We start from the raw sequence: 24,191 nt of genomic DNA, 5'->3' as shown, positions 1-24,191 counted from the left end.
ACTAACAGTGTCAAGTGTCTGTAATGGGGAGTGGTCTGAGGAGCCACCGTATGCTGACAGCTCAAAGGGAGACAGCCTTTGGGCAACCTCACTGGACAGCAGGAAAGAGTTGAGAGTGCCCAGGTGACCTTTAGTTCTGATTATCAAAGGATGTGACAGTGGGGTGCCTGAGGCTGAAGGGAGCTCGTTTGGCGCCCACCTGCACGGGCAGTGTCTCCTGCAGAAGCTGTGACGAGGGTGCAGCCTTGGGGATACCCATGGTACCCGCATGTGACCTGGGTGGCGCCTGCTGCTGCCTTCTCCCTGAGCACAGTCGATGCTGAACCACAGACACGCTCTCACTCAAGTCAGAGTAAGGAGTGGCTATCGCTGCAGCTACTGTTCAGCCTTTCTCCCAAAAGAAAATCCCAGCCAGGTCGTTCGACAACATAAATAAGGAAAATTAAACATGAAACGGAGATTTCCTACTTAAAGGCTATTTATCTAGAGGGACAGAGATGACTCGGCTCTTTCAGAGGGCCCGGCGTTAGCTCGTAGTAGCACTCGGGACAGCTCACAGTCGTCTGGAGCTCCAGTTCCAAAGTCCCAGTGTCCTCTCCCAGCTTCTCTGTGCAGGGAAGACATTCATACACACAAAACAGAATAAATATTTTAAAGTGGACACTTGTGCCACCAAGAAGAATAACAGTGTCCCATTGAAGCAGGGAGTTAGGAAACCCTATCAGCAGGGCACAGCACAGCTCACAAATGGGCCTCTGAGTGCCCCAGCATTTATCTGAGAAGAGTTTGCTTTCAGATGGGGACAGAATAGACTCTTGAATACAATCTGGAACAAGGAAACTTCAGTTACGTCTCAGCTCAAACACTTCCAAATGCAAATTTCACACAAAGAGACACTGAAGTAAGAGACAAATGACACTTCTAAAGGAGCAGCAGCCTTTCCGAGAAGGCACACACCCCGGGAGACGCGCAAATTTGACTGCCTAGAATGACAGCTTCCTGTTCCACAAGACAGGGGCAAGCTGTAATGAGACTGGGGAACAGACAAGTCTAATAGTGAAGGCTGAGTGCCCCTCGGATTCTCGTCACTGCCTCGGAAAGGAAAAACAGAAGAGTTGGCCCACAAAACGTGCAGCGGCTAGCGTGGAAACGAAGGTAATGTCTACAGTAATAAAGGCTTCTCCCTGCTGGAGGGATGGCTCAGTGGTTAAAGAACTCTGGCTGCTCTTCCAGATGATCCAGATTCAAATCTAGCCACACGGCAGCGCACAACTGTCTGTAACTCAAGCCCCAGGGGTTTGACGCATCTTCCGGATTCTGGAAACACTAGGGGTGCACAGGGCGCACAGATACACAGCCACATAAGACGCCCTGCACATGAAAATCAAAACTTCAAAGTAAGCAATGAATCTTAAACAGCAGATTTCATGGCTGGGCAAGTTTGGGCGGTAGAGTCCTTGCCTAGCACCCATGAAGTTCCAGGTTCATGCATGTGCCTGCGTGTGGGCTCACATGCACACACAGCACGTGTTCAGGGATGGTTCATAGGACACTCTTGAACATGTTTATTGATGCGTGAGTAATAAGCAGAGCTGAGAACGTGGACAGGGAGTGAGACAGGGAGTGGGCCCTCCGCGGTGCCCAGCAGGCGAGCCCTCCCCTGGCAGTAAGCTCCCTCCGCTCTGGCTCCTCCCACTTGTCATGGGGTGTGGGCTGCTGTCAAGGCCTGGGAGCACTCACCAGCTTAGGCTTACAGGAAGTCCTCCAGTAGGTGTGCTCTGCCCAGACAGCAGTGGGCTCAGGGGCCCTGCTCTCTGAACAGCGTGAGGTTGTGCGTCTGGATGTGTGTCAGCAGGACCTGTGCCCTCCTCTCCAGTGTCGCAAGGATATGCTTCAGGCCCCCGGCTCCACCTTGGCCCTCCCAGAGCACCGGGTCCACCTGCAGCGACTTGAGCAGCAGGTTCGGAAGACACCCGGATGCAAGAACCTTCACAGCGGACTCGGGAAACCTGGATCCAAAACCCCAGAGCACATTCAAGAAAGGAAAGGCCCGACTGAGCTTAGGGAGCCCCCACAAAGCGTGAACCCAGACCTTGCCCAGCCAGGAACCCAGCACACTCAGACAAGGCAGGCCTGTGCCCGCCAGCTCCTTATCCGAGAATTCAGTGAGCTGCTGTGTTCTGAAAGCGGAGGGCAGCACTCGAAGGCACACCTGAGGCCTTAAAGAGCTCTGGGGAGTCTGAGCTGCTGCTGGGAGTGAAAAGGGAAGGGCAAGCCACCAGGCTAGCCCTCCCACCTGCCAGCTGAGCCAGCCTTCACACTGAAGCAGGGCAGCTGGTCTCTGCAGGAGCTCTCGGTAGGGGAGGCACCCGCTGACTGTGGCCCATCTCAGCCTCCCCAGCTCTCTGCAGCCTCAGGTGCAGCTCTGGTCTGATAGACGTTAGCCGTCCCAGGGGATGAAGGCTCCACAGTGTACAGCAGGGCCAGCAGGCCTCACCCCGAACCTCGGCCCAGCACCCCAGGTGCTCACCCATTTATGCCTTCCAGCAGCCGAAAGTTCAGCTTGTCCTCCGGATGCTGAAGCCGGCCGGCATTGTCTATGTACACCAGGTGAGAGGGATCGGTGCTCCGGACCTCAGGAAGAAGAAGGGTGGGACAGCTCAGGGTAAGGGCAGCGCATGACTGGTGCCACACTGCCATTTCAGGGGACCCCGTGAGCATCCTCGGCTGTCTGTGCCATGTCCCTACTTCTCCCCACGGTCCCATGGCTGGGGCCTCACCATCTCTGCAGATCCTCCCAGCAGCCTTAGGAGGCCCAAAACTGTTGAGCAATTTATACAAATCACATCAATAATAACCAGCTGGCATCAAATGCAAACCTGGACACACAGCAGTGAGCCATAGTCATGTGCCAAACTTCAAGGCAAGGGGACTGGTTCCTGGGTCAGCAGCCTGGGTGGGGTCTGAACTAGAGGTCAAAAAGGAAAGGAGCCTGCTCCAGAGGCTCAAGGGCTGCACGCCTCATCACACACACGCATGCTTGCCACATACACACACACTTCTAATGCCTGGTGTGTTTGAGACTAAGAGGTATCTCTTGCGGCCCACACTCCCAAGCACACACTCTGGTCCCTCTGTCTCCAGAGCTCCGCACTGCTTTCCACAGCCCTTCCCAGCAATCTCGGCTTGAACTATGACCTCAGGGCCTCAGGACCCAAGCGTGCCCTCTCTACCTCTTCTCCCTTCCACTGACAGCCCAGTTATCAAAGTCCACCTCTAAAAGACCTCACGGTCCCCTGCAGTCTTGGGGACACACCCACTCCACCTCAGCCACATTCTAAATGTTGTCTGTTTTACATACTTGGCTTCTCAACAGCATTATCTAAGACACGGTTTGCTGCCAAAGAAAAGAAAGAAGACTGGGGAGCCCCTGGGTAGTCACTGAGAGTGGCCTGCCAGTGTGCATGTGACAGGGGCTGCGCATGCGAAGGACACCTACCAGGATGTGGACAAGCCGCAGCTCCTCCGGGTTCCGGCACTTCTCCCGGAGGCCCTCTTCCACGCAGGGGTCTGACGGCTCAGGCTCAAAGCCACAGCAGTAGCGGTCCAGGCGGTCGTGGACCTGCGGAGAAGACCCGGTGTCAAGTCCGCTTGGCTGCTGGGCCTGCACCAGCCCGGAGCCTCTCTGGGACAGCCCTCAGGGCTGTGTGCTGGTTAGCTGTGTAGTGGCCCCCAGCTAGGAAGGGGCCACCCGCCCCAACTCTCCGTTTAAGCCTGAAGCTCACGGCAGTATCCTGAAGATGAACTTTGGGGTGACAGGACCCCTCTCTCCGCCCCTCTCTGCTTTTCTCGGCAATACTCCTTTAAATTGGCGTTAGGAAGGGTGGCCAAGTTTAGTCCTTTAAGGCTGCCCTGTTAGTGCCAGGCGGAGTGGATGGGCCCTGGTCGGATTGCAGAGCTGCTAGTGTGTGAAGGAACATTACTCCAAGGCCAGCGTTGCAATCGCCGCCCTTACACCACTCCTCCTCACTGCCGACGAGGCTGACAAGCTCAGCCACATCCGGGTCATAAAGGACAATCCGCACACAGCTGGATTTGAAGTTAATGAAGCAAAGGGCCCCGCTTGTGGACAAGGCGTGCTGCATATGGGAAGGGGGTCTGACGGTGGTGCCCACAAAGCTGGCTCGGCTCTAATCCCCGCTGGCTGAGCAGCAATAAGAGGGTAGTCCCGGTCGACACCTAACGGCACCCTGACTTCCTGCTCGGGCTCCTGCCCTGCTGAGGTGGCCCGGAGTCTCAGTCACACCGTGCAGAGGGACCCAGGCTGCCCATCCACTCGCTCCCCAGGTCCCTGGAGCTTCACCCTCTGTTCTCTCCCTCCCTTGCTGGATCAGGCAGAGCCTCTGTCCCCTGCGGTCCGACTCTAAGCCTCTCCCTTCCAGGTCCAAGGTGCTCAGGTGCAGAGGCCGAGTGGATCTCTTGATGCCCAGCCCGGGCTCACCTGGAAAGGCCATCACCACACCGCCAAGTTCAGAGAGGCCTTCTGGCCCCTGAACAGACATTGCCCCCCATGTGGCAGGCTGGAAGTGCCAGAATTACTGCTCCTTTCACCAGAGGCACTGCCCAAGCACCGGCCTGTCAGGTGCCAGGAAGACACTGCCTCCTTGGGGGGCTGATGTTCCACCCCACTCAGCTCGTTGGGCCAGCTCTCGGCTGCCCACGGCATAGCCTCCTCACAGCCACATCTTCCTGCTCTGCTTCTCTTGCCCATTATGCAGCCACCTCTGGACCAACCACCTCCCCAAAGAACTGCTGGTTCTCAGGTCCTACTGTTTGAAGAGAAAGCACAGCTGCAGTGGGGACCCCGGCCATCTCTGTTGCCGACTGTACGGGCTCCTCTAGATGCTGTCCTGCCCCACCTCAGAACACTGACCTCCATGTGCCCCCCCCCCCCAGAATAAAGAATAAATATTTTAAATTTTGTAAATGGGGTAGCCATCCTCCATGTGACTCACACAGGCAGGGGACGGATCTACAGCAGGGCGTGTGCTTTGGGCATGTGATTGCAAGAGCTCCCGGGAGGGTCTGGCCAGAGGGTCCCCTCAGGAAGGAGGAGCTTCCCTAGTGCAGCAGCTCAAGGCCCAGAGTACAGCATGGAGGAAGGGTTTGGGTGACACCACATGCAGGCCCAGATCGGGACAGCAGTGGTGCTTGTGACAGTTAGGGTTGTTGTGGTTGTTGTTTTGCCAACACAAACTGGGGTCATTTTGGAAGAGGGAACTTCCATTGAGAAAATTCGTCTGTCAGTTCAGGTTAGTCTGTGAGGCATTTTCTCCACTGATGACTGCTGTAGGCTGGGCCCAGCCCACTGTGGGTGGTGCCACCCCAGGCTGAGGAAGCCACGGGGAGCAGGCCAGTGAGCAGCACTCCTCCGTGGCCTCTGCTTCAGTTCCCGCCTCCAGGTTCCTGCCTGAGTTCCTGCCCTGGCTTCCCTTCACGATGAACTGTGAGCTGTAAGATCAAATAAACCCTTTTCCTCCCGAGCCTTTGGTCATCGAGCTTACCACAGCGACAGAAAGCAAATTAGGACAGCAGGGCAGAAGCCCGCTTCACTGCCTGAGGCTGTGGCTCAGTGCAGACTGCGGCTCAGTGAGACCATAGCACTGAACCTTGGGGACTGCTCTGGCCATGCTCTGCCCTCTGCACACAGTCAGGCAGAGCCAGCAGAGGACCCCTGCTCCTGCCAAGCCCCCTGACCAGGCTTCCAGGCTGCTCCAGCCACTCCGCGTTTATCTGCAGAGCAGGCTCCAGGGCGTGTCAGCCAGCATAACGTACCCAGCCCTGGCCTTCTGAAATCTGCGCCCTCCTGGATGCCTGGCAGGAAGAGCCTGCTGAGGTGCCAGCTTGATTATTTTGCCACACTGTCTGCTTTGTTTTCCCATCAGCTCAAGCCGCAGCCACAGCCCACATTCCTTCAGGACTTTGCTTTCCTCCACTCTGAAAAAATGAGGAGTTTCCCAAAGAAATAATTCCACACAGCTCCAGTGCTCTGAGCCAGCTCAGCGGTGCTGCAGACTGGACCTCAGCCTTTCGTCACGGAGGCCTTGCAAAGCACAGGCTGTTTGGCGACACCCCCCGCCCCCCAGGGAGCTTTACCCAGCACTGTGCACTAGTTCCTCCAGGCAGCCCACAGGGACACTCTTCCAACCGTGGAGAGGACAGTGAGCCATGGAGGGGGCTGCCCACTGGGCTGAAGGCCACATAGTAGGAGTGGTGGTCCCTGGATCTGAAGCCAGGAAGTCTGGCTCTGACCGTGAAGACAGACATATAATTTCTGGCATTCGAATGGGAAGATGAGTTGTCGAAATAAAATAAATAAGTAAAATGAACGGTCTAACCGCAGGACCCAGAACGCATTCAGCGCAAGTTGACACTTAGTGAGTCTCGGGACACGAGAGTGGATGAAGCCAGAAGAACACCATGGGGCCCCAAGGACACGTGTGGTCGATGGAAACCTGCTCACCACCCCCACCACCTGTGTCAGGGGAGGCCGGGCTCTGTCACCTCCCAAACAGAGTATCTGGGTAGGACCAGATGCTGCAGGTGGCCGAGGAAGGCCACGGGACCATCTGGAGGGCTGGAAGGCCAGGGAGGGGCCAGCAGGTGCTGTAGGTGGCCGCAGGCCACTGACCAGGCTCCTAGGCCAAGCCTGGATTCCAGAAGTGATGTCTGGCATTCCTGTGGCCACACCCTTCAGCTGAGACCTCCTCACTTCCCTTTCACTTGGCAGCCCAAGGGTCCCGGGGCCTTCCCCGAGGGTGGGCTCATTCTCTCCTTCATAGAAAATTACCTTTCCCAGACAGCAAATTCCTCATAGCTCAGGGCCATACGCACGTGCACATGCCTGTGCACACACGTGCATGTCGGACTCCGACACGCACAGATTAAAGTAAATAAGCCAACAAACCAGGCATGGTGGCATGTGCTTCTCTGGGTAGCTGGAAAACCAGAGACGGGGATCCCCAGGCTCACCCACCTGCGGGTAGCCCACGTGGCCAGTTCCGGGCCCCTGAGGAATGGAATGCAACTCTGACCCCAACGTGTACACACACTGTCCACCCACACTCACAGGCAGGAGAGGGGAGTGGGGAATAGAATGGAGTTAGCAGCCGGGAGCACCAAGATGGACACAGGGAAACCACAGCCCCTCCACAGCCAGTGAACAGCGCCCCGGACCTCTGTGGGGAGGAAGGATCCCATCTGGTCACAGGAGATGAAACGTCACAAAATGAAGAATGACCCAGTCTTGGGTTTCACTATGATGAAACACCATGACTAAAGCAAACTGGGGAGGAAAGGGTTTATTTGGCTTACACTTCCAGCTAACAGTCCGTCGCTGAGGGGAGTCCGGCCGCAGCCCGAAGGCAGGAGCTGAAGCAGAGGCCTTGAGGGTGTTGCTCACTGGCTGCTCAGCCTTCTTACAGGACCCAGGAGCACCAGCCCAGGGGGCAGCACCACCCAGAATGGGCTGGGCCCTCCTGCATCAAGGACTAATGAAGAAAATGACTGACAAGCGGTTCCCATAGAGGCATTTTCACAACTGAGGTTCCCTCCTTTCACATGACTCTAGCTTGTGTCAGGTCGACATAAACTGTCCGGGACAGAGCCACTGGGGCAAAGGCACAATGCCTCCCAGAAGCGTGGGCCGATGGAGAACGAGGACTCATCCCCACCAAGTATGAAATATGTCTGTTTGGCGGCTTGGTTTGGGTTGGTTTTGAGACAGGGTTTCTCTGTGCAGCCCTGGCCGTCCTGGAACTTACAGTGTAGACCAGGCTGGCCTTGACCTCGGAGCTCCACCTGCCTCTGTTAATCCCAAGTGCTGGGATTAACAGCGTGCGCCACCGTGCCCAGTGAATGGATGTTTTAGGATGAAGCTTTGCTGTCAGTCCACCAAAATTAATTCCAATAAAACTCCAGAAGGATTTGGGAACAAAACAACAGAAGTAACACACTGACTGTAAAATCACACAGAAACACTATTCCAGCAAATTTTGAAAATGAGCCCTGAGAGGGTGTGCGCGCACGCACGCACGCACACACACACTTTGTAATTGAAACACTGTGACTCTGGCATCGGGAACAGAAGAGTCTAGAAACAGCCTCACAAACAAAGAAACTGGCTGTTCGGGGAAGGAATGAGTCTCCAAGAAATGACACTGAAACATTTAGGCTTAAAATATTTCCAGATGGATCCAAGATGGATAAGAAATCAGAAGAGAACTTTTAAAATAGCCGAAGTAATCACAGACTCACAAATCAGACAGCTAAGTTTGATCGTGTTACAGAGCAAGGAGAGGTCACTCCACAGCACGAAGTTTACACGAAGTGCGGACAATTGTGGCTGGTGAGGCAGGGCGCACAAGCACCCCTCTGCTCATGGTCCCAGGCCAGCCCCGGGCCAGTGTTCTCTTGTGAGTTTCACTGGGGGATTGGGTGGCCGCCTTCCCTCTCCCAGGGGGATCGGCCCAGTGGGCCTGTGGCGCCAGACTCTGCTGCCGAGGACTGAAGCAAAAGCACTAGGTTCAGTGAGGGGGCGGGGCGGTACAGGCTGCGACAGGGACAAGAGACAACGGGAGCCATCGTGTTGGCACCAAGAAGAGGCAGCGCCCAGGCCAGGACCCTGGAAGCTGGGGCCTTGGGGGCCATGAGCCGCCTTCAAACACCAACACTGAGAACCTACGTCACAGCTCACCTGACGGACACAGTTCAGCCGTGGCACACCAGAAGGCAGGCTCAAGTTGGAACTATCTCCAGATGTGGTGTGGCCATTGCCAGCCGTGCCATCCCATGAGCCTCATAGGTGACCCTGACAGCCCTCTGTGCAGGGCGGGGAGCACACACCTCACAGAGCCTATGAGCCCACCCCAGGACTACAAGCAGTTAACAGTGATGGGGCGGGGAGCTGTCCACTCGAGGTGACCTCTCACCCATGTCCCTGTGAGCAACCCCAGTGACCTCAGGTGCCTGGGACTTCGGTGCAACCTTTCCCTTTTGTCTGTCTGTCTCTCTTCTTCTCTCCCCCTCTCCCTCTCTAGCTCTCTTTTTTCCTCCTTTTCTCCCTCTGTCCCTCCTCTTCCTTTCCTTCCTCCCTTCCTCTTTCCCTCCCTCCCTCTCTGGAGTGAATAGAAATAGACAGACACCCCCCCCCTCCCAAACACGTGGGAGAAGAGCCCTTTGCACAGGAAACCGTGGGAAGGTGCCAGAGCCCAGCACTTTCTTCCTGGCCTCTGAGGAGGCCTCTGGGTCCCCCGGGTCATGAGGGGTCGCCAGCAGGGGTGCGGTGGGGGCCGCTAGCAGGCCATCCTAAGGGAGCCGCATCTGGCCGGTGGCCAGCTGTGCACCCGGTTCCCGAGCAGAGGCGCACACTCTGCCGCCCCTCCCGAGGCTTCCGGGAGGTGCTGTGAGCTGGAGAGCTGTTTTCTTGAGTGCTGTCCAGCAACGGAGGGGAAGGTGGTCTGACCACACAGCTGGCCTGGGTGTGCCCTGGCTGCAGCTGAGGAGGGTCCGTGCTACAGCCCCAGACACGAACACAGGGCTCTGTGCAGAGCAGAAAGCAGTGAGCACGCCGCTGGTGCCGGGCTTTGCACGGGGCTGCTCTCTGGGTGTCAGGGCTCCACGGCCTCCCTGCAAATGTCGCCCCCTTCCTGGCCAGCCTGGTGGTGACTCTGTGAGAACAAGTGCACTCGGGCGAGGCCCTCGGGGCTCTCAGTGAGCTCTCTGAGAGCCCGGCTGTGACCTTGAACTAGCAACCTCTCAGACCTCAATGGCTCGGCTTTATTTTTCACTAATGACTACTGTGTCTCTGTGTGTATGCTCACATGTATGCTTGTACATGTCTATGCTGTGCATACAGAAGCCAGAGGCATGCACGCACGCACACACACACACACACACACACGCATGTTCACGTGTGCTTGTACATATCTATGCTGTGCATACAGAAGCCAGAGGCATGCACGCACACACACACACACACACACGCATGTTCAAGTGTGCTTGTACATGTCTATGCTGTGCATACAGAAGCCAGAGGCACGCACGCACGCGCACACACACACACACATGTTCACGTGTGCTTGTACATATCTATGCTGTGCATACAGAAGCCAGAGGCATGCACGCACGCACACGCACACACACACACATGTTCACGTGTGCTTGTACATGTCTATGCTGTGCATACAGAAGCCAGAGGCATGCGCACACACACACACACACACATGTTCACGTGTGCTTGTACATGTCTATGCTGTGCATACAGAAGCCAGAGGCACGCGCACACACACACACACATGTTCACGTGTGCTTGTACATATCTATGCTGTGCATACAGAAGCCAGAGGCACGCACGCACACGCACACACACACACACACACACACGCATGTTCACGTGTGCTTGTACATATCTATGCTGTGCATACAGAAGCCAGAGGCACGCACGCACACACACACACACACACACGTTCACGTGTGCTTGTACATGTCTATGCTGTGCATACAGAAGCCAGAGGCACGCATGCACACGCACACACACACACACACATGTTCACCTGTGCTTGTACATGTCTATGCTGTGCATACAGAAGCCAGGGGCATGCACGCACGCACGCACACACACACACACACACACGCATGTTCACGTGTGCTTGTACATATCTGTGCAACACCTCAGGTGTGCTCCTCGCGCACCTTCCCCAGCTCCACAGATTGGCCCGTCTGACGCTCCTCCTCCCAGCACGGGGACCCCAGGCACACAGCCTCACTTTTCACATGGGAGCCAGGGAGGTCCTCACGCTTGCACAGCTGTCTCCCCAGCCAGCTCAGGCTTAGAACACAGGTAAACATGGCATCTCACCGGTAAGGTGCCACGGGGCTGGCTGGGTCTGCCCCTGGGAGAGTTGGGTGAGGGGCCTCTTTGCCCAGCGTGCTGGTGTTGTGTCTATCCGAAAGGGCCCCGCGCTCAGGAGCCACTGAGGCCGGGCACCCGACACAGGCAGGGCCCAGGACAGGAATCCAACGAGGCAGTTTATTGTTTATCTAACCCAAGGCACGCCAGCCCCCGAGACGGGGGCCCGGGCTAGCCTGTGATGCCGGGGCTGCCCCCATGAGGGAGGCGCATCAATACGGGCAGAACTTGTCCCACGAGAGGGAGCCAGTCACTACCAAACGTTCCTTTCTCTCTCTGCTCCATGTGTGGGTGTGGCCACAGCCTCGGTTAGACCTTCCCCTTGCTGCCCACCTCTGCCTGGGCACCCGTGGGCCACTTTAGATTGCACGGCCCTGTGGACTCTGTGCTGGTGCAGGGTTAACAGCACCGTTTGCTCTTGCAGCGGGCCTGACTGGATTCCCAGCGCCCACGTGGCCGCTCACAGTCATGTTCCAGGGACCTGATGCCCTCCCTCTTCTGGCCTCCGTGGCCACAGGCGCACAAGCGCTATGAACATAACTAAATGAACATAAACTAAAACATGGGACTCTGGTGAGGGCCCTGCTTTTGTAACTCGGATTAACACAGGATTGTCGGTAACTTCGGGCATGGCCCTACACAGACTTCTGCCACTTCTGTAACAGTGTGTGTTCATATGTGTGTAGGAGTGTGTGTTCGTGCGTGTGTGTGTGTGTGTGTGTGCGTGTGGGAGTACCGTGAAGGTGGGCACATGTGTGAATGCACGTGTGTCTCACTGACTCTCTGAACCCTGGCTGCCTGGCCCCTCCCCAGTCTGGGACTCCGGTCCTTCAGTGTCTGTGCCCCTCACACGCGGACGGCAGAGGCGTCCGTGCCGGAGCCCCCTCTCCCCAGCCCAGCACGCCTTTTTGTGCTGCTCATTTATCAACACTGTGTTCTCGGCATTGATGACTACAAAATCCACTATCAATCGACCACGAAAAACGAGTGTTGAGGTGCCCTACATCCAGCCGCATCAAGTTCTCAGCCAACACCTGACTCTTCATTCAAACACGAACGTGCGTGTGCTGCCATTTATAATCAAATCTGCATTCGCCTCTGGTAAGTGGCAGATCTTCTAGATGCCTGAAATATTTCAAAAATACATTTGCTTATAATTTATTATCGGTAAGTGTTTTATTTATATACCTATTTTACATTGCTATATACCCAGGGTAACATACACATTTCCTGTGTAAAACAGGGTCCAAATGTAATTCTTTTGTTGGTAGTGGTTGGGTTTCTGTTGTTGATTGGGTGTTTTGCCTGCTTGTCTGTCTGTGTGTGAGGCCAGAAGAGGGCACAGATCCCCTGGGACTGGAGTTACAGATGGCTGTGAGTCTCCACGGGAATCAAGCCTGGTCCTCCATAAGAGCAGCCAGTGTTCCTAACCATTGACCTATCCAGCCCGAGTGCAAAATGTTTAAGAAGCCTGCTCTAGGGCACTCTAGACAACCAGGCAGGAAAATTACAGTTTCTTGATGGTCAAAAGTCCAGCCCTGGGGAGTGGGCATCCCCGCTGGGCAAAGCTGGCCTTCCCCTGGGACCCCTTAACTCCTCAGCCCTGCGCCCACTGCCCAATCACACCTACCTGCAGCAGGAAGTCAAAGAGTGCCAAACGTGCCCACTCCGCGTGCTGGACGCCCAGGCACGAGGAGCCGCAGCCCCGGGCCAGCAGGGCCTGGTACTGCAGCCAGCCCAAGGCCAGGGAGTTCTGGTCCTCCTCCGGGTCTCCCAGGTGCCGCACGTCCGGCGCCCACCAGATGACGGGCCTCGGGCTGCCATCCGTGAAGCGGTAGGGCAGCAGCGGGCTGCGGAAGCGGCGGGCTACGGCCGGCAGGCTCCGCCGGAGTCCCAGCACCCGGTCCACGTGGAAGGACAAGACCTCGTGCAGGTCCCCGGGCCTCTTGATCAGGCCGCAGAGGCCCTGGGCGCAGAGCTGGCTGAGGCGGAGAGGCGGCGCGCCCCGCCGGGCAGACAGTCCGACCTGCAGCACCTGCCCGTGCGCAGGGACCCTGGCGGTGCCCACCACCTCCCCGCGGGCCAGCAGCCCGAGAGTCCGCACGTCACGCTCGGTGAACCACGGTGGGGCCCGGCCCGCGGGCGCAGCGCCGGCCGGCCCCGCGCTCTCCGTGCGGCACCACGCGGACGTCCGCAGCTCCCCCGCGGAGCCAGGCCACCAATGAGCCGCCGACTCGGAGGCGCCCCCAGCCTTCCCACCGCTCAAGGCTCTGTCCTTGGCTCCTGGCAAGGGCACCCCCGGCTGGGGCCTGACGCTCGGCGCCCGGACAGCTGCCTGGCTGCTCCCCGAGAGCCGGGCAACCTGGGGGTCGGCCTTACTCTGTGTCTGGACGGGACCATCCTGCCCAGGCGGGTCCAGGGCTGCCCCTCCTGCCTCTTTGGCCCCATCCTCCATCAGAAGCGCAGGATGCTGGGCGCTGAGCGTCCTCTCTCCCGCCACAGTGACATCTCTCCGGACCCCCAGCGGGTGTCTGTTTCTGTCCACTCGCCCTCCGTGGACTTGCTCCTCGGCACAGACCACGGTAGAATTTCTGGGCCAAGCCCGGCCCCTCCAGAGCTTCCCCAGCCGCTGCCTCCAGTTCGGAGTCTGCCGAGCACCGGCGTTAGGCACGCCAGTTTCCGCCCGAGGCTCCCTGGGACCACGTCCTGGGGTGAAAGCTGGATGCTCTGGGGGAAAGTGGGTGACAGCCACTGCAGACAGGACCAGCAAGAGGCAGGACGCCAGCACCGGCCGCTTCCGGCCCCGCAGCCTTCTCCGCAGCCAAGCCGCCTGCGGACAGGGTAAAAGGGATGGCGTGAGACCTGAGCAAGTCTTCAGCTCCAAGACACAGAACAGTGGCGGCAGACAGCGCAGGAGGGACAGGGCAGCAGGCCGCCTCGCCGCCTCTCGGAGAACACGACAGCCCAGCGGGCTGCCCCCCACTGCAGAGCTTCTTAGCCTTCACTGACGCCCATCCCAGCCTCTCTGGAGACGCCACCACAGAACGCTGATGGCCGCACCTCACAACAGACCCCTCCACACACTGGTCTCTATTTCCGTTTCAAATAAAGCGTCCACAGGAAGTCCAAGTCATGCTAAGAAGACCCGGGCAGGCGCCCGGCCACTGAAGCACATACTGCTCTTCCGGTGGACCCGGGCTCAGCTCCCAGCACCCACCCTAGGCATCTGCTCTCCTCCTCCAGCCTCCATGGATACACACACTCACATGGAATCACACACACACACACACACACACACACACACACACACACACACACAAGGGGATCTTTAGAAAATAAAAAGTAAAGAGAATTTGAAAGGAAAACGGGCCCTCTCCTTCCTTCCCAGCAGAAGCTGTGGCCCTCATCGGAGGGTGTGCCGTCCATTCTGCTGAACAGGCAGTGTGCTCACTTCTGCAGAAACTCCTGAGGTTTCTGCATCAGCTTCTCACTGCCCCTTTCCATGGTAGGGAACCACACAATCCTCATTTTAAGCTGAGAGCAGGAAGACCAGGGCCAATGAGCTGGCGGGGACAGACACATCCCAACATCACTGAGATGAGAGAAAAGGGTTCATGGGAACATTTTTTTTTTTGTGTGTTTTTCTTCTGCTAAAATGAGAGAGGGAGGGAGGGAGAAGGAGAAAGGAAGGGAGAGGGTGTTTTCAAGTTGAATTTATGATCTGTGTTCAAGGGCTGGGCATCCTTAGGAAAAATAAATCGCCTTCTGAGCCAGGCCAGGAGGGCGGGGTGTGTCCTGCTGTCGGGGTTCTTTGGCTTCAGGAAACCTGGGGGAGTTGGCAGATGTGCAGAGAGAGGGGCTGAGTGGGGCCACAGTGTCCCCTGAAGGGCCACACACATGAAGATCTGGGAAAAGAAAGGCTCTGATCAAAGTGAAAAAAAAAAAATCCTCTGAAGATAATACACAGCTAAGTGATGAAGCACGTGTGGAAAGGCAGGATGGTGACGTGGCCTGGTCTGGAGAGTCTTCGGTGGAGCCTCAGCTGACCGTCGCTGCGTGCCAAGGCCTCGCTGCTGCCAGTTCTGCCTATCCAAGCACGTGCAGTGTGTCTGAGAGGACGCAGGGAGGACAGCCGCTCTGCCCTAATGCCAACGGCTACCTTCACCAGGATGCCCTCAGTCCCGGGGGAAGATGCCACGGCCACCAGCCACCTCCTCCCAGAGCTGCAGAGGAGCCAGTGAACTCCAGTCCAGGCCTGGCCCACAGCTGAGAGCCATGTGGAAGCCACCCGCCTCTGTGTCCAATAAAACAGGACTGCTGCTCACAGAGGGCCATAGAAGACCAAGTGAATCGCATTATGTAACGGGCTTGCACACCCTTCCCGTGAGTGTGGGGTCACCGCTGCGCCCTTCCCATGAGTGTGGGACCTTTAGGAAGTCTTGACAGAGGGTCACGGGGGTGGGCGGGCCTTGAGGTTTGATAGCTCATCCCCCCTTCCTGTCCTTTCTCAGCCTCCTGACTGTGGGTGCCATGTGACAAGCTGCCAAGTGCTCCCTGAGGCCCCGTGCTGGGGCTCCCTGAGGCCCCTTCCTGTGACTTCCCAGGGCCCCCTTCCCTATCGTCCGTATAATCTCAGTGCCCCCCAGGTGCTGCCAGCATTGTTACTTTGGCCATGACCGTGATTCTTCAGCCTGCAGAAACACCTCCATGGTGGCAGCTGGGCCCTCCCGAGGTGACGTGTGGCGCCTCTGCCTGCTCAGGAGAGGAGGGTGTCTGCCAGATGCCCGGCTCCAGTCTCAGCCTGTGGACAGTGCGGTTCGGTGACTGGCTGGCCCTGGGGGCCTCCTCCCCCAGCCTCGGCTCTAGCATCATCGTGTCCCAGCTCACAAGAGCACCCGTGCGGCGACGCCACGGCTGATGGAATGCGGCAGACCTGTCATTAGTTAGAAATTTCCTCTGCCACATGTTTTGCTCTGCAATGCTGGGGTGGAGCTGGGGTGAAGCAGAGTCAGAACCCTCTGAACAGTAACATGGCTGCTGCCCCAGCCTCCCAGACACTTGTCCTCTCTAGCTGCCCGGAGGCCCAGACACAGCAGTAGGGCGCAGCTGGGCTCTGTCACAGACCCCTCCTCCTCTGAGGGCATGCCCTGCAGCAGATGACCTGTTCCTAAGCCACCCTGGCCTCCGGCAGGTGGCAAGGATTTCCTCAGCCTGCACCAGGCCTGTGAACCAGGCCCAGGCTCTGTCCTGGCCTGCAGGCCTGTTCTGTTTGGCTTGGCATAAAGCATTTTAAATAAATCTGAGCTGCTGTTGAGAATTCCATTAAAAAAGCATATGTTCAGCTTTCCTAGGAGGGGCGGGGGTTAGCTACAGACACACTGGAGCCTGTGTCCTCACAGCTGCAGCTCACAGGAGCCCCCCCTGACCATGGCCCCGTGGCCTGCCTCAGTGCACACACGAGAACATGCACAGAGCCATCATCTCCCAACACTAAGCTGCCTTTTCTGCCTTTGACATCGCATTTTCTCTACGTGTCTTCATCAGAAGGGGTCGTCTAACCTTGAGAAGACAAAAGCACACAGATCTGTTCTCTCTTCAGGGCCCTCTCCCTTTCTGAGCCTGGTCCCCTGGCCATCAGTGCAGAGCTAATGTGGGTGCGTGAGCTGCTGGCCTTGCGGGGCATCTGCACTTGAGGTCAGCAACACCAGCGTCTTGGTTACGGGTGCACTGGCCACACGGTAAGAGCTCATTTGCCACTTCTGAGTGGCAGCTAGTGTCAGACCACAGAGGCAAGAATGTGCATATCTCACAAAGTCCTGCCAGGCAACTCTGGGAGACACGAATATAGGATGTGAGCGTCCGTCCTAACCACCTAGACAAAGCTCCAGCTGTCCCAGCACTCAGGAGGCGGGGTCAGGGGGAGAGTTCAGGGCCAGCCTGGGTCTCTAAAAGAAAAATGAGAGAGAGGGGGAGGAGGGGAGAAGAGGAGTGAGGGATGGAGAGTGGTAAAGAGGGGAGGGAAGAGGAGGGGAAAAGAGGGAAAGGAGAGGAGGAGAGAAAGTTTTTGCACAAGTCCAGACCAAAAGAAAAAAGAGAGACATTTGCATAGTCTGGTAGTCACCAACAGCATTTCACTGATCAAGGAGAGGATTAAATTAGGGAAATATATAATCTGAGCTTAAGCCATGTCTGACTGTAAAGAATGGCAGTTTTTCTGGAACAAGGTCTGAGGAGCTTGGTATGGGAAAAGCTGAATCTAACTGATTACGCGGGAAGAGATGGCTTGTGTTATCTGATGGTTGATGATGTTGGAAGAGGTGACCCGTGGCTGTGGTTCCCCTTGGATCAGTGGAACTTGGCTAGTCGTCAGGCTTTGTGAGTCTCTATCTACTGAGCTTTAAAATGAGCACAGTCACCATAGCCTAAGCACCTAAAGGATGAAGGACTCGGTAAGATGATGAGTAGGAAATCTCGGCATCTCGGTGTTTTAGCACAATTATCCATTCTGTGATGATGCAACACGGTAAAGCCCCGCACGTCTGGCCTTGCAGCGGAGGGAGCGGCCCTCCACGGCCAGCGGGTGCCTACTGCACAGGAGGAGCTTGAAGACTCTTGCTTTTGCTGTTTGTTTGGTTTTTAGATGCGCTTGTGTTTTGTGTTTTGCTTGCTTGAGACAGGCTCTTGCTATGTAACCAAGGCTGGCCTTGAACTCAGAGCAGTAGTTACTCCTCAGCCTCCGTGCCGTCTAGTTTCACGTCAACGTGACACAGCGTAGCTCACTTGGGAGGAAGGGGGCCCTCGTGAGAGAGTGCCCTGGTGCTCTGAATGCGAATGCCCCAGAGGCTCGTGTAGCTAGGTGCTTAGTCAGTGGGGGCACAGCTATAGGGTAGATAGTTGATAGGGTTAGAAAATCTAGGAGGAAGTGTGTCGCTGGGGGTGGGCTGTGAGGTTTCAAAAGCCCGTGCCCAGTCTCCCTCTCACTGAGATCAGGATGGAGGACTCTCAGCTCCTTCTCCAGCACGGTGCCTACCTGTGTGCTGCCATGCTCCCCGCCATGGTGAGCATGGACTAATATCTGAACTGTTAAATGCTCTCCTTTCTAAGAGCTGCCATGGCCACGGCATCTCCTCACAGCAACAGGACAATGACTAGGACACTCCCCACCACACTGGCCTGTAGATAAGCCTGGGGTGCTTTTCCTAATTAGTGACTGAGGAGGGCCTAGCCCATTGTGGGTGGAGTGGCCCCTGGCCCGTGGCCCTGATAAGTATAAAAAGCGGCTGAGCCAGCCAGTAAGCAGCACCCTCCATGGCCTCTGCATCAGCTCCTGCTCCAGGGTCTGCCCTGTTTGGAGTCACTGCTCTCACTTCCCTCATCCATGGACTGTGGCATGGAACTTGTCGCTAAAATAAATCCTTTCCTCAAGTTGTTTACGGTCACTTGCCTCACCACAATGACAGAAACTGACTGAGACCACCTCTCAGAAGCTGGGGTTCCAGCCATCCTGGCAGATATGTTTATCACTGATGTCCAGTGGCCCAGGAGTGGAGGGCATTATAAGAACTTTTAGGCTAAGTGGCTTTTGATTCTCCCAATGACCAGATCCCATTGACAGATACAACACAGACAGTCTAAATCTTCCTAATGCTAGAGATTATTTGGTCTGTGAAGCCATGGATGAGCGATTCTTAGACAAACGAAAGATTCAGGGTTACAAAGGTAATCAGTGACAATCAAATGTGCTGATTAAATGTGCTAATAAAAATAAATGTATACCATCGTCCCCTGTGGACACAGCGTGGACAGTGAGCCAGGAGGCGTTCAGAGTGTGCTCAGACAGTACCTCACAGTACATCTCCACTCTCCTGACAGAAAATGTCAGTGGGTTCTCTTGGTGACAAAGCAACAGGTAACCACATTCATTATCAAATAAATGCTAGAGCTAGTTAGAGTTCTGTAGAAATAAAGGTGTTAACATTTCAGCCAAGCTCAGGGCTGCTGAACTCTAGGCCTGGGCTACCATGGGCCAGCAGCCCTGAACTAAGTGTTCCTCCTAACCCTTTGGGCCTGTTCTTCCTAATTTACTGTTATGAGGAGAGACTGCAGGGCTGCTATCAAGGTAGTCCTCTCTAGTCCAAGCCCTTCTTCCAGGGAGCTTCAAGCGAAGGATTTCGATGTTTACTCTACCTGGTGCCCGGAAGAACCCATGGCAAGCCAGCCCCAGAGGCCAAATTCAGGCCTCCTTTGCTGTGTTAAGGACAACTTCCCTGCCCCCAACCCCTGGGTGTGGCTGTGTGCTCACACGCAGTGTCTACGGCACAGTGTGCACAACTCTACCAGCAGACACTGTGACCCGAAAGGGAAACTGAGGCTAAGGGTTACCCGTTCACAGACTAGCCTCAGGCAGTGGGCAGAGTTTGAATACAATCTCAGTCAGAACCCGCCTTCTGAGCCCTTCGTGATTTCAAACTACAGCAAGGCCGGGATTGTGAGAGTCTAAGCCCATCGCCACAAAGGGCAGCAAGTGTGACAGAGCAGCCAGGAACTCTCCTCAGCCCCAGGGAGGTGACTAGACAGGGTCTAATTAGACAGGGTCTAATGCCCTCAGCCAGCCATGCCTGCGCCCAGGGGAGAGGAGGAAATTTAACCGGGGTTTCTGAAAGAAAGGACACAATAGCACCTTTGTCTATAGTAGCATCTGGGGAGAAGTGCGCTGGCTGACCAGTGGGGCCAACTGGACCAACGCCTGCAGAAAGTCTGCCGTGCACAGGCCCAGGGAAGCTCCTGAGGTGCCCACGAAGCGGCTCTGTGGTGGCCACAGGGCCCGGGCAGCACACACTGCGGGAACAGAGCCACCCTGTCCTGGAAGCTGACTGTGCCCCACGTGGCCCCTGCACAGCCACTGCAGCCTCCGGCCCTCAGATGGCTCACAGACTCGGCTCCCACTGGGCTCAGAACTCAGGAAGCTCCAACCACCGCCTCCCTCAGCCTGAACCCCACTCTGGCCCTCTTGCACCTCTGCGTCAGGACAGCTGGCTGTGAGCTGGGCAGCCAGCCCTTCTGCGGCTGCTTTCCCGCCAATCACTGCCAGAGAGTTAGAGACCCTGAAACAGGCGGGATTCCACACAAGGGGGAATTGCTTAAAGAAGAGAAAGGTGGTAAGAGCTTTTCAAACACAGGTGGACCTACTGCTTCATCTTCACTGTCAAGGTGACTGGGCTGGGGCTCTCTAACAGGCACATCTCTTGGGGGTGTCTGTGGAGTTTTCAGAAAAGTCTCCCTGAGGAGGGAGACCCACCTGAATATGGGTAGCACTGTCCCAGGGCCCGGGGCTCTTGGCTGAGGAAAAAGAAAGCAAGCAAGCTGGCTACCAGCACCGTCTCAGCTTCTTGGCTGTGTGTGGCCTGAAGCTCCTGCCCATGCTTTCCCTGCCTCGCTGGTCTGTACCCTCAAACCGTCTGTCACATAAACCTTCCTTCCTCACCTGCCTTGTTTTCAGGCATTCTATCACAGCAGCGAGAAAAGAGCTACTGCAAAGGGAAATGCCTGATAACCAAGTCAGCAAGATTTAAAGGAGCAAGTCTGTCAGAATCGCGCCTCATCCCTACATTAAAAATATCAATGGCATTCTGAATCTTACAAGGAAAGCACAGACAGACAGAAGGAGAAATCCAGAAACTGTGCAGCCCAGGAGATAGCTGGCCCGAGGCTGCGGCCCACTCCATACAGACCATCACAGACACGCCACCTCTCTAACAAGGACTGCCACGGAGCACACCTGCTCTGGGCTTCACAGAAACCATGCCCCTGGCTCTTGACACCCCCCCACACACACACACAAACACACTGTCTCCTGCTTCTCTCCTTCCTTTTGGCTGCTAGTTTTCCTGTGAGGTCCAGGCCAGAGTCCTTCCTCTCCTTCGGGGAGGGGAGGAGGAGGGTCCTGTGTGTCTTGGGATTCTCGCTCCGGTACTGCAGCACACAGCCTGTAGAGGCTTCAGATGTCACCAAGCACGCCCAGCAACCAGGCCAACCTTTATTTCCTGCCGGAAACTTCGGCACACGCCATGGTGGGACAGAGCCAATCAGGTTTCTCCTGTTGACACTGTCTCCTCAGCCAGGCCACAAGGCTCAACCTGTACCTGTGAGGAACCCACGAACAGGACCAACCACCATTCAGCCGTCACACCAGAAGGAAGCAGCATGCTCTGGCAAGGGGCAGCGCCACTGAGAAAAGCCATCTCAGAGCATCGTGTGCCACAGCCAGAACCCGGCTCACAGCACCCTCTCAGGCAGCCAGGACACACTCCCAGGCCAGCTCACAAGGAAAGGCTCTCCTCAGAGCTAGTGTAACACATCTCCATGTCTCTCTCTCCTTGTTGCTCCCTAGCCCCAGCCCGTCCACAGTTGTTAGCCAGTTCTTGGCTGATGGCATTTCTGGAAAAATCACTCCCCAACTTGGCTCCTAAGCACAAAGCCACAAGCCTGTTGTCCCAGCCAAGACTGGAAGATGTGAATTCTCTGGATGGTACTGGAAGATGATATTTGCTCATTGCAAGCAAACACCTTCCAAAGCCAAACAAAAACTGCCCACAAGTCAACAGTGTGTGACACAGCCCCTTCCAGCACCACTTACGAGAAGCCCAAGTCCATGGCCAGCAGCAGGGAAGTGGGCTGAAGGCTGCCATGGCTGCAGGTATCGCCCGCTCCACAGCAGGGTGGCTAGCTAGGCCTGAAGCCAGGAGCGGGGAGCCAGGTGGCTGAGCTGGCATCAGAAACCCCAAGCAAGACAGCAGTAGGGATGAGTGGGTGAAGGCATTTGCCACCACCCTGAGCTCAGTCCCCAGAACCCACACAGTGGAAGAACGAACACACTCCTAACAGTGGCCTGCAACAGGGTGTACCGTGACACCTCAGACTGCACGCTGTGGCCCACACTTCTGGACAGCAGGCTTGCTCCCAGACCAGAACCCAGCAGAACCTCGGCCGCACCTGCACCTCCAGCCATGCCTCTTCTCAGACTTGCTCTTTGGGAGCTTTGCAGAGAACGTGTGAGGCCTGAGGAGAGGCCAGAAGCAAACGGCCTCAGGGTCCCCTGACACCCCGCGCCCACTGCTCAGGCCTCCATGTCTGGCCCTCACGACTGCACCAGAAACTGCTCCCATCTGACCTACTTCCTACAAAGGATTTCTCCTGAGTCCCCGTCCATGGGTCAGCTTCCCAAGAGGCATCTCTGGGAGCTCCCACCTGCCCCCCAAAACCTGGAGAGAAAGGGATTTCAGAGCAGGGAGTCATGAAGCCAACAAAGAGACACTCCAGCCCACCCCCAAACCCACACACACACATGCTCACTCGCATCCTGGAACCCTGGGCTGCAGGTTTTCTAGTAGAAGCAGAGAGCATGTCAGTCTGCCCTGAGGGTTTCTAAAGAATTGTTTTCCTCTCTTGGTGCCTGTGAGGCTGGAAAACAATCCAGTCCTCAGAGCCTGGACTCCTCAGATGCCCGGGCTCCCCGTCTGGCAGGGGGAGGGGAGGGCGGCCATCAGGACCTCTGCAGTACAGGTGGCACATGGCATCTTCTACAACGCCAATGCACCACTGAGCACAGAACATGTGGCATTCATGCATTCTGGGAGGGAAGGGATGACTTCAATGGCTCTCCTCCATCGTTATCCCTGGGCGCTCAGGGGAGGCCTCTCCTCTCCTCCAGGTGTTGCGCTGAGGTGACTGCTCAGCTACCATGTGTGGGGTCCTTGACCAGACTCCTGTGTCACTACCCTCTTCCGAGGGCACTTGTTATCCCAAATTCTGGGCAGAAATGAAAGTCGCTGAGGCCCCATGAAAAGCTTGAGGGGTAACTGTGGCCTGGGTGTGCGACCCCTGCACGCCTTCGAGGCCGCCTGCCCTGGCACCGCCTGGACCCACTGCCCGGTCCCACAGCTCCTACCATGTGCCCGAGTGTACTCCGGCAGTCCCGGGGGTCAGCCTCTGGAAGGTTCATCCCTGGAGCACAGGCTGCCCAGGCTGCGGTCCACACCTTTCCTGCCACCAGATCCCGGGGAAGGGGCAACACAGTAGATGCTCCGCGCCTGGGTCCCAGGCCCTGCTGCAAGCTGCCGCCAATGGCTGGGGACCTGTCCAGAGTTTGCAAAGTCCCAGTCTAGTGGCGCAGCCCAGCCTCCCCAGTCCCCAGAAAGCACGGGAGGGGGAGGCCCCTTTCACAATAAAAGCCCTACCCACTTCTGGCCAGCAGCAGCCGCCTGGAGCGAGGGCCCTGGGGTTGGGAAGGAAAGAGTCCCTTGCCAGCCCTGCTGGATTCAGCACCAGGGCTAGGCTCAGAGGCGCCCCAATCACGCCTGTAAGGTGTGAGGGTGCAACCCATGAGGCCCGGGCCAGTCAAGGACTCCCCACACTGTCCCTCTGCTCTGTGAAACCTCAGGAAGACAAGCCTGCTACTGGCACCTCTCCAGTTGCTTTGGGCGCAATGCCCAAAGGCAGTTTGGAAGGAAATCCATTCACCAAGGAAGGTCATTAACAACGAGCAGACCCTCCTTCAAGGGGCCGGAGTAAGGTACTAGTACTGGGCACTGGCCTGGGCGCAGACAGTCCTTTGTGGCCCTGGGGCTGGTCACAACGGGGCCAGACTAGAGGGTCTGCATTGGGATTGGCATCTCGACTGCAGGTTCTTGCTGGCCTCACTGGTAACAGGTAGCTGGTGGTGGCCAAGGAGTCCCTGGACCTCTGAGAGCTCTGGCCCCTGGAAGCCTGATGCTTGGAACTCAGGGTTTTTTAAGGGGAGGTAGGTAATGGGTGGAGGTTGGGGCAGAATGGTCGGCAGGAGAGAATTTTGGAACCAAGCTGAAAATGACCTGCCAGGATTTCAACTCTCAGGGTCGCCACTAGGTGCATGAGCCACCCTCAGGCCCCCCAGGCTACTTCAGGTTGCTGCCGATAGTGGCACAACTGAAGGAAACCGGGGACCCCGGGCGGCCCATGCTCGACAGCAGCAGTCATCCCGAACGCTTCCTGCGCATCGTAGCGTTGGGCCACCACAACCGGTGCTAAGGGGCGCTTACAGGGAAGGGCCTGCGGTGGGTAGCCCGGCTGCAGCGTAGAGCGTGAACCACAGCGAGCCGCGTGGCCAGGGGTGTGCGCACAGCCAGAAGGCTGCCAACTCCTGTGTGGAGGAAGAATGCAAAAAAGATGGGTCCACGCGGCCACG

General features: G+C 56.7%; 1 protein-coding gene across 2 annotated transcripts; it reads right to left on the bottom strand.

Moving 5' to 3' along the window:
* Nucleotides 1–571: 571 nt before the first annotated feature.
* Nucleotides 572–23,103, bottom strand: Gask1a (golgi associated kinase 1A). 2 transcript variants are annotated; one of them, XR_008719475.1, is made up of 6 exons: nt 22,917–23,103; nt 12,600–13,799; nt 3,500–3,622; nt 2,531–2,634; nt 1,741–2,009; nt 572–607 (listed from the first exon to the last, which is right to left on the bottom strand). XR_008719475.1 is itself a non-coding variant. In XM_055601521.1 (5 exons), the coding sequence occupies exons 1-5, from the start codon at nt 22,968–22,970 to the stop codon at nt 1,799–1,801; spliced, it is 1,692 nt and encodes a 563-aa protein (XP_055457496.1). In that variant the 5' UTR covers nt 22,971–23,103; the 3' UTR covers nt 1,491–1,798. The 2 variants fall into 2 exon arrangements, 1 of the variants encoding a protein (XP_055457496.1); XM_055601521.1 differs by lacking the exon at nt 572–607 and having other exon boundaries at nt 1,491–2,009.
* Nucleotides 23,104–24,191: the final 1,088 nt, after the last annotated feature.

This window comes from Psammomys obesus, unplaced genomic scaffold (assembly GCF_907164565.1).
Source record: "Psammomys obesus unplaced genomic scaffold, mPsaObe1.curated_primary_1811, whole genome shotgun sequence".
Classification (NCBI taxonomy): Eukaryota; Metazoa; Chordata; class Mammalia; order Rodentia; family Muridae; genus Psammomys; species Psammomys obesus.
This window is presented reverse-complemented; position numbering and strand designations above follow the sequence as displayed.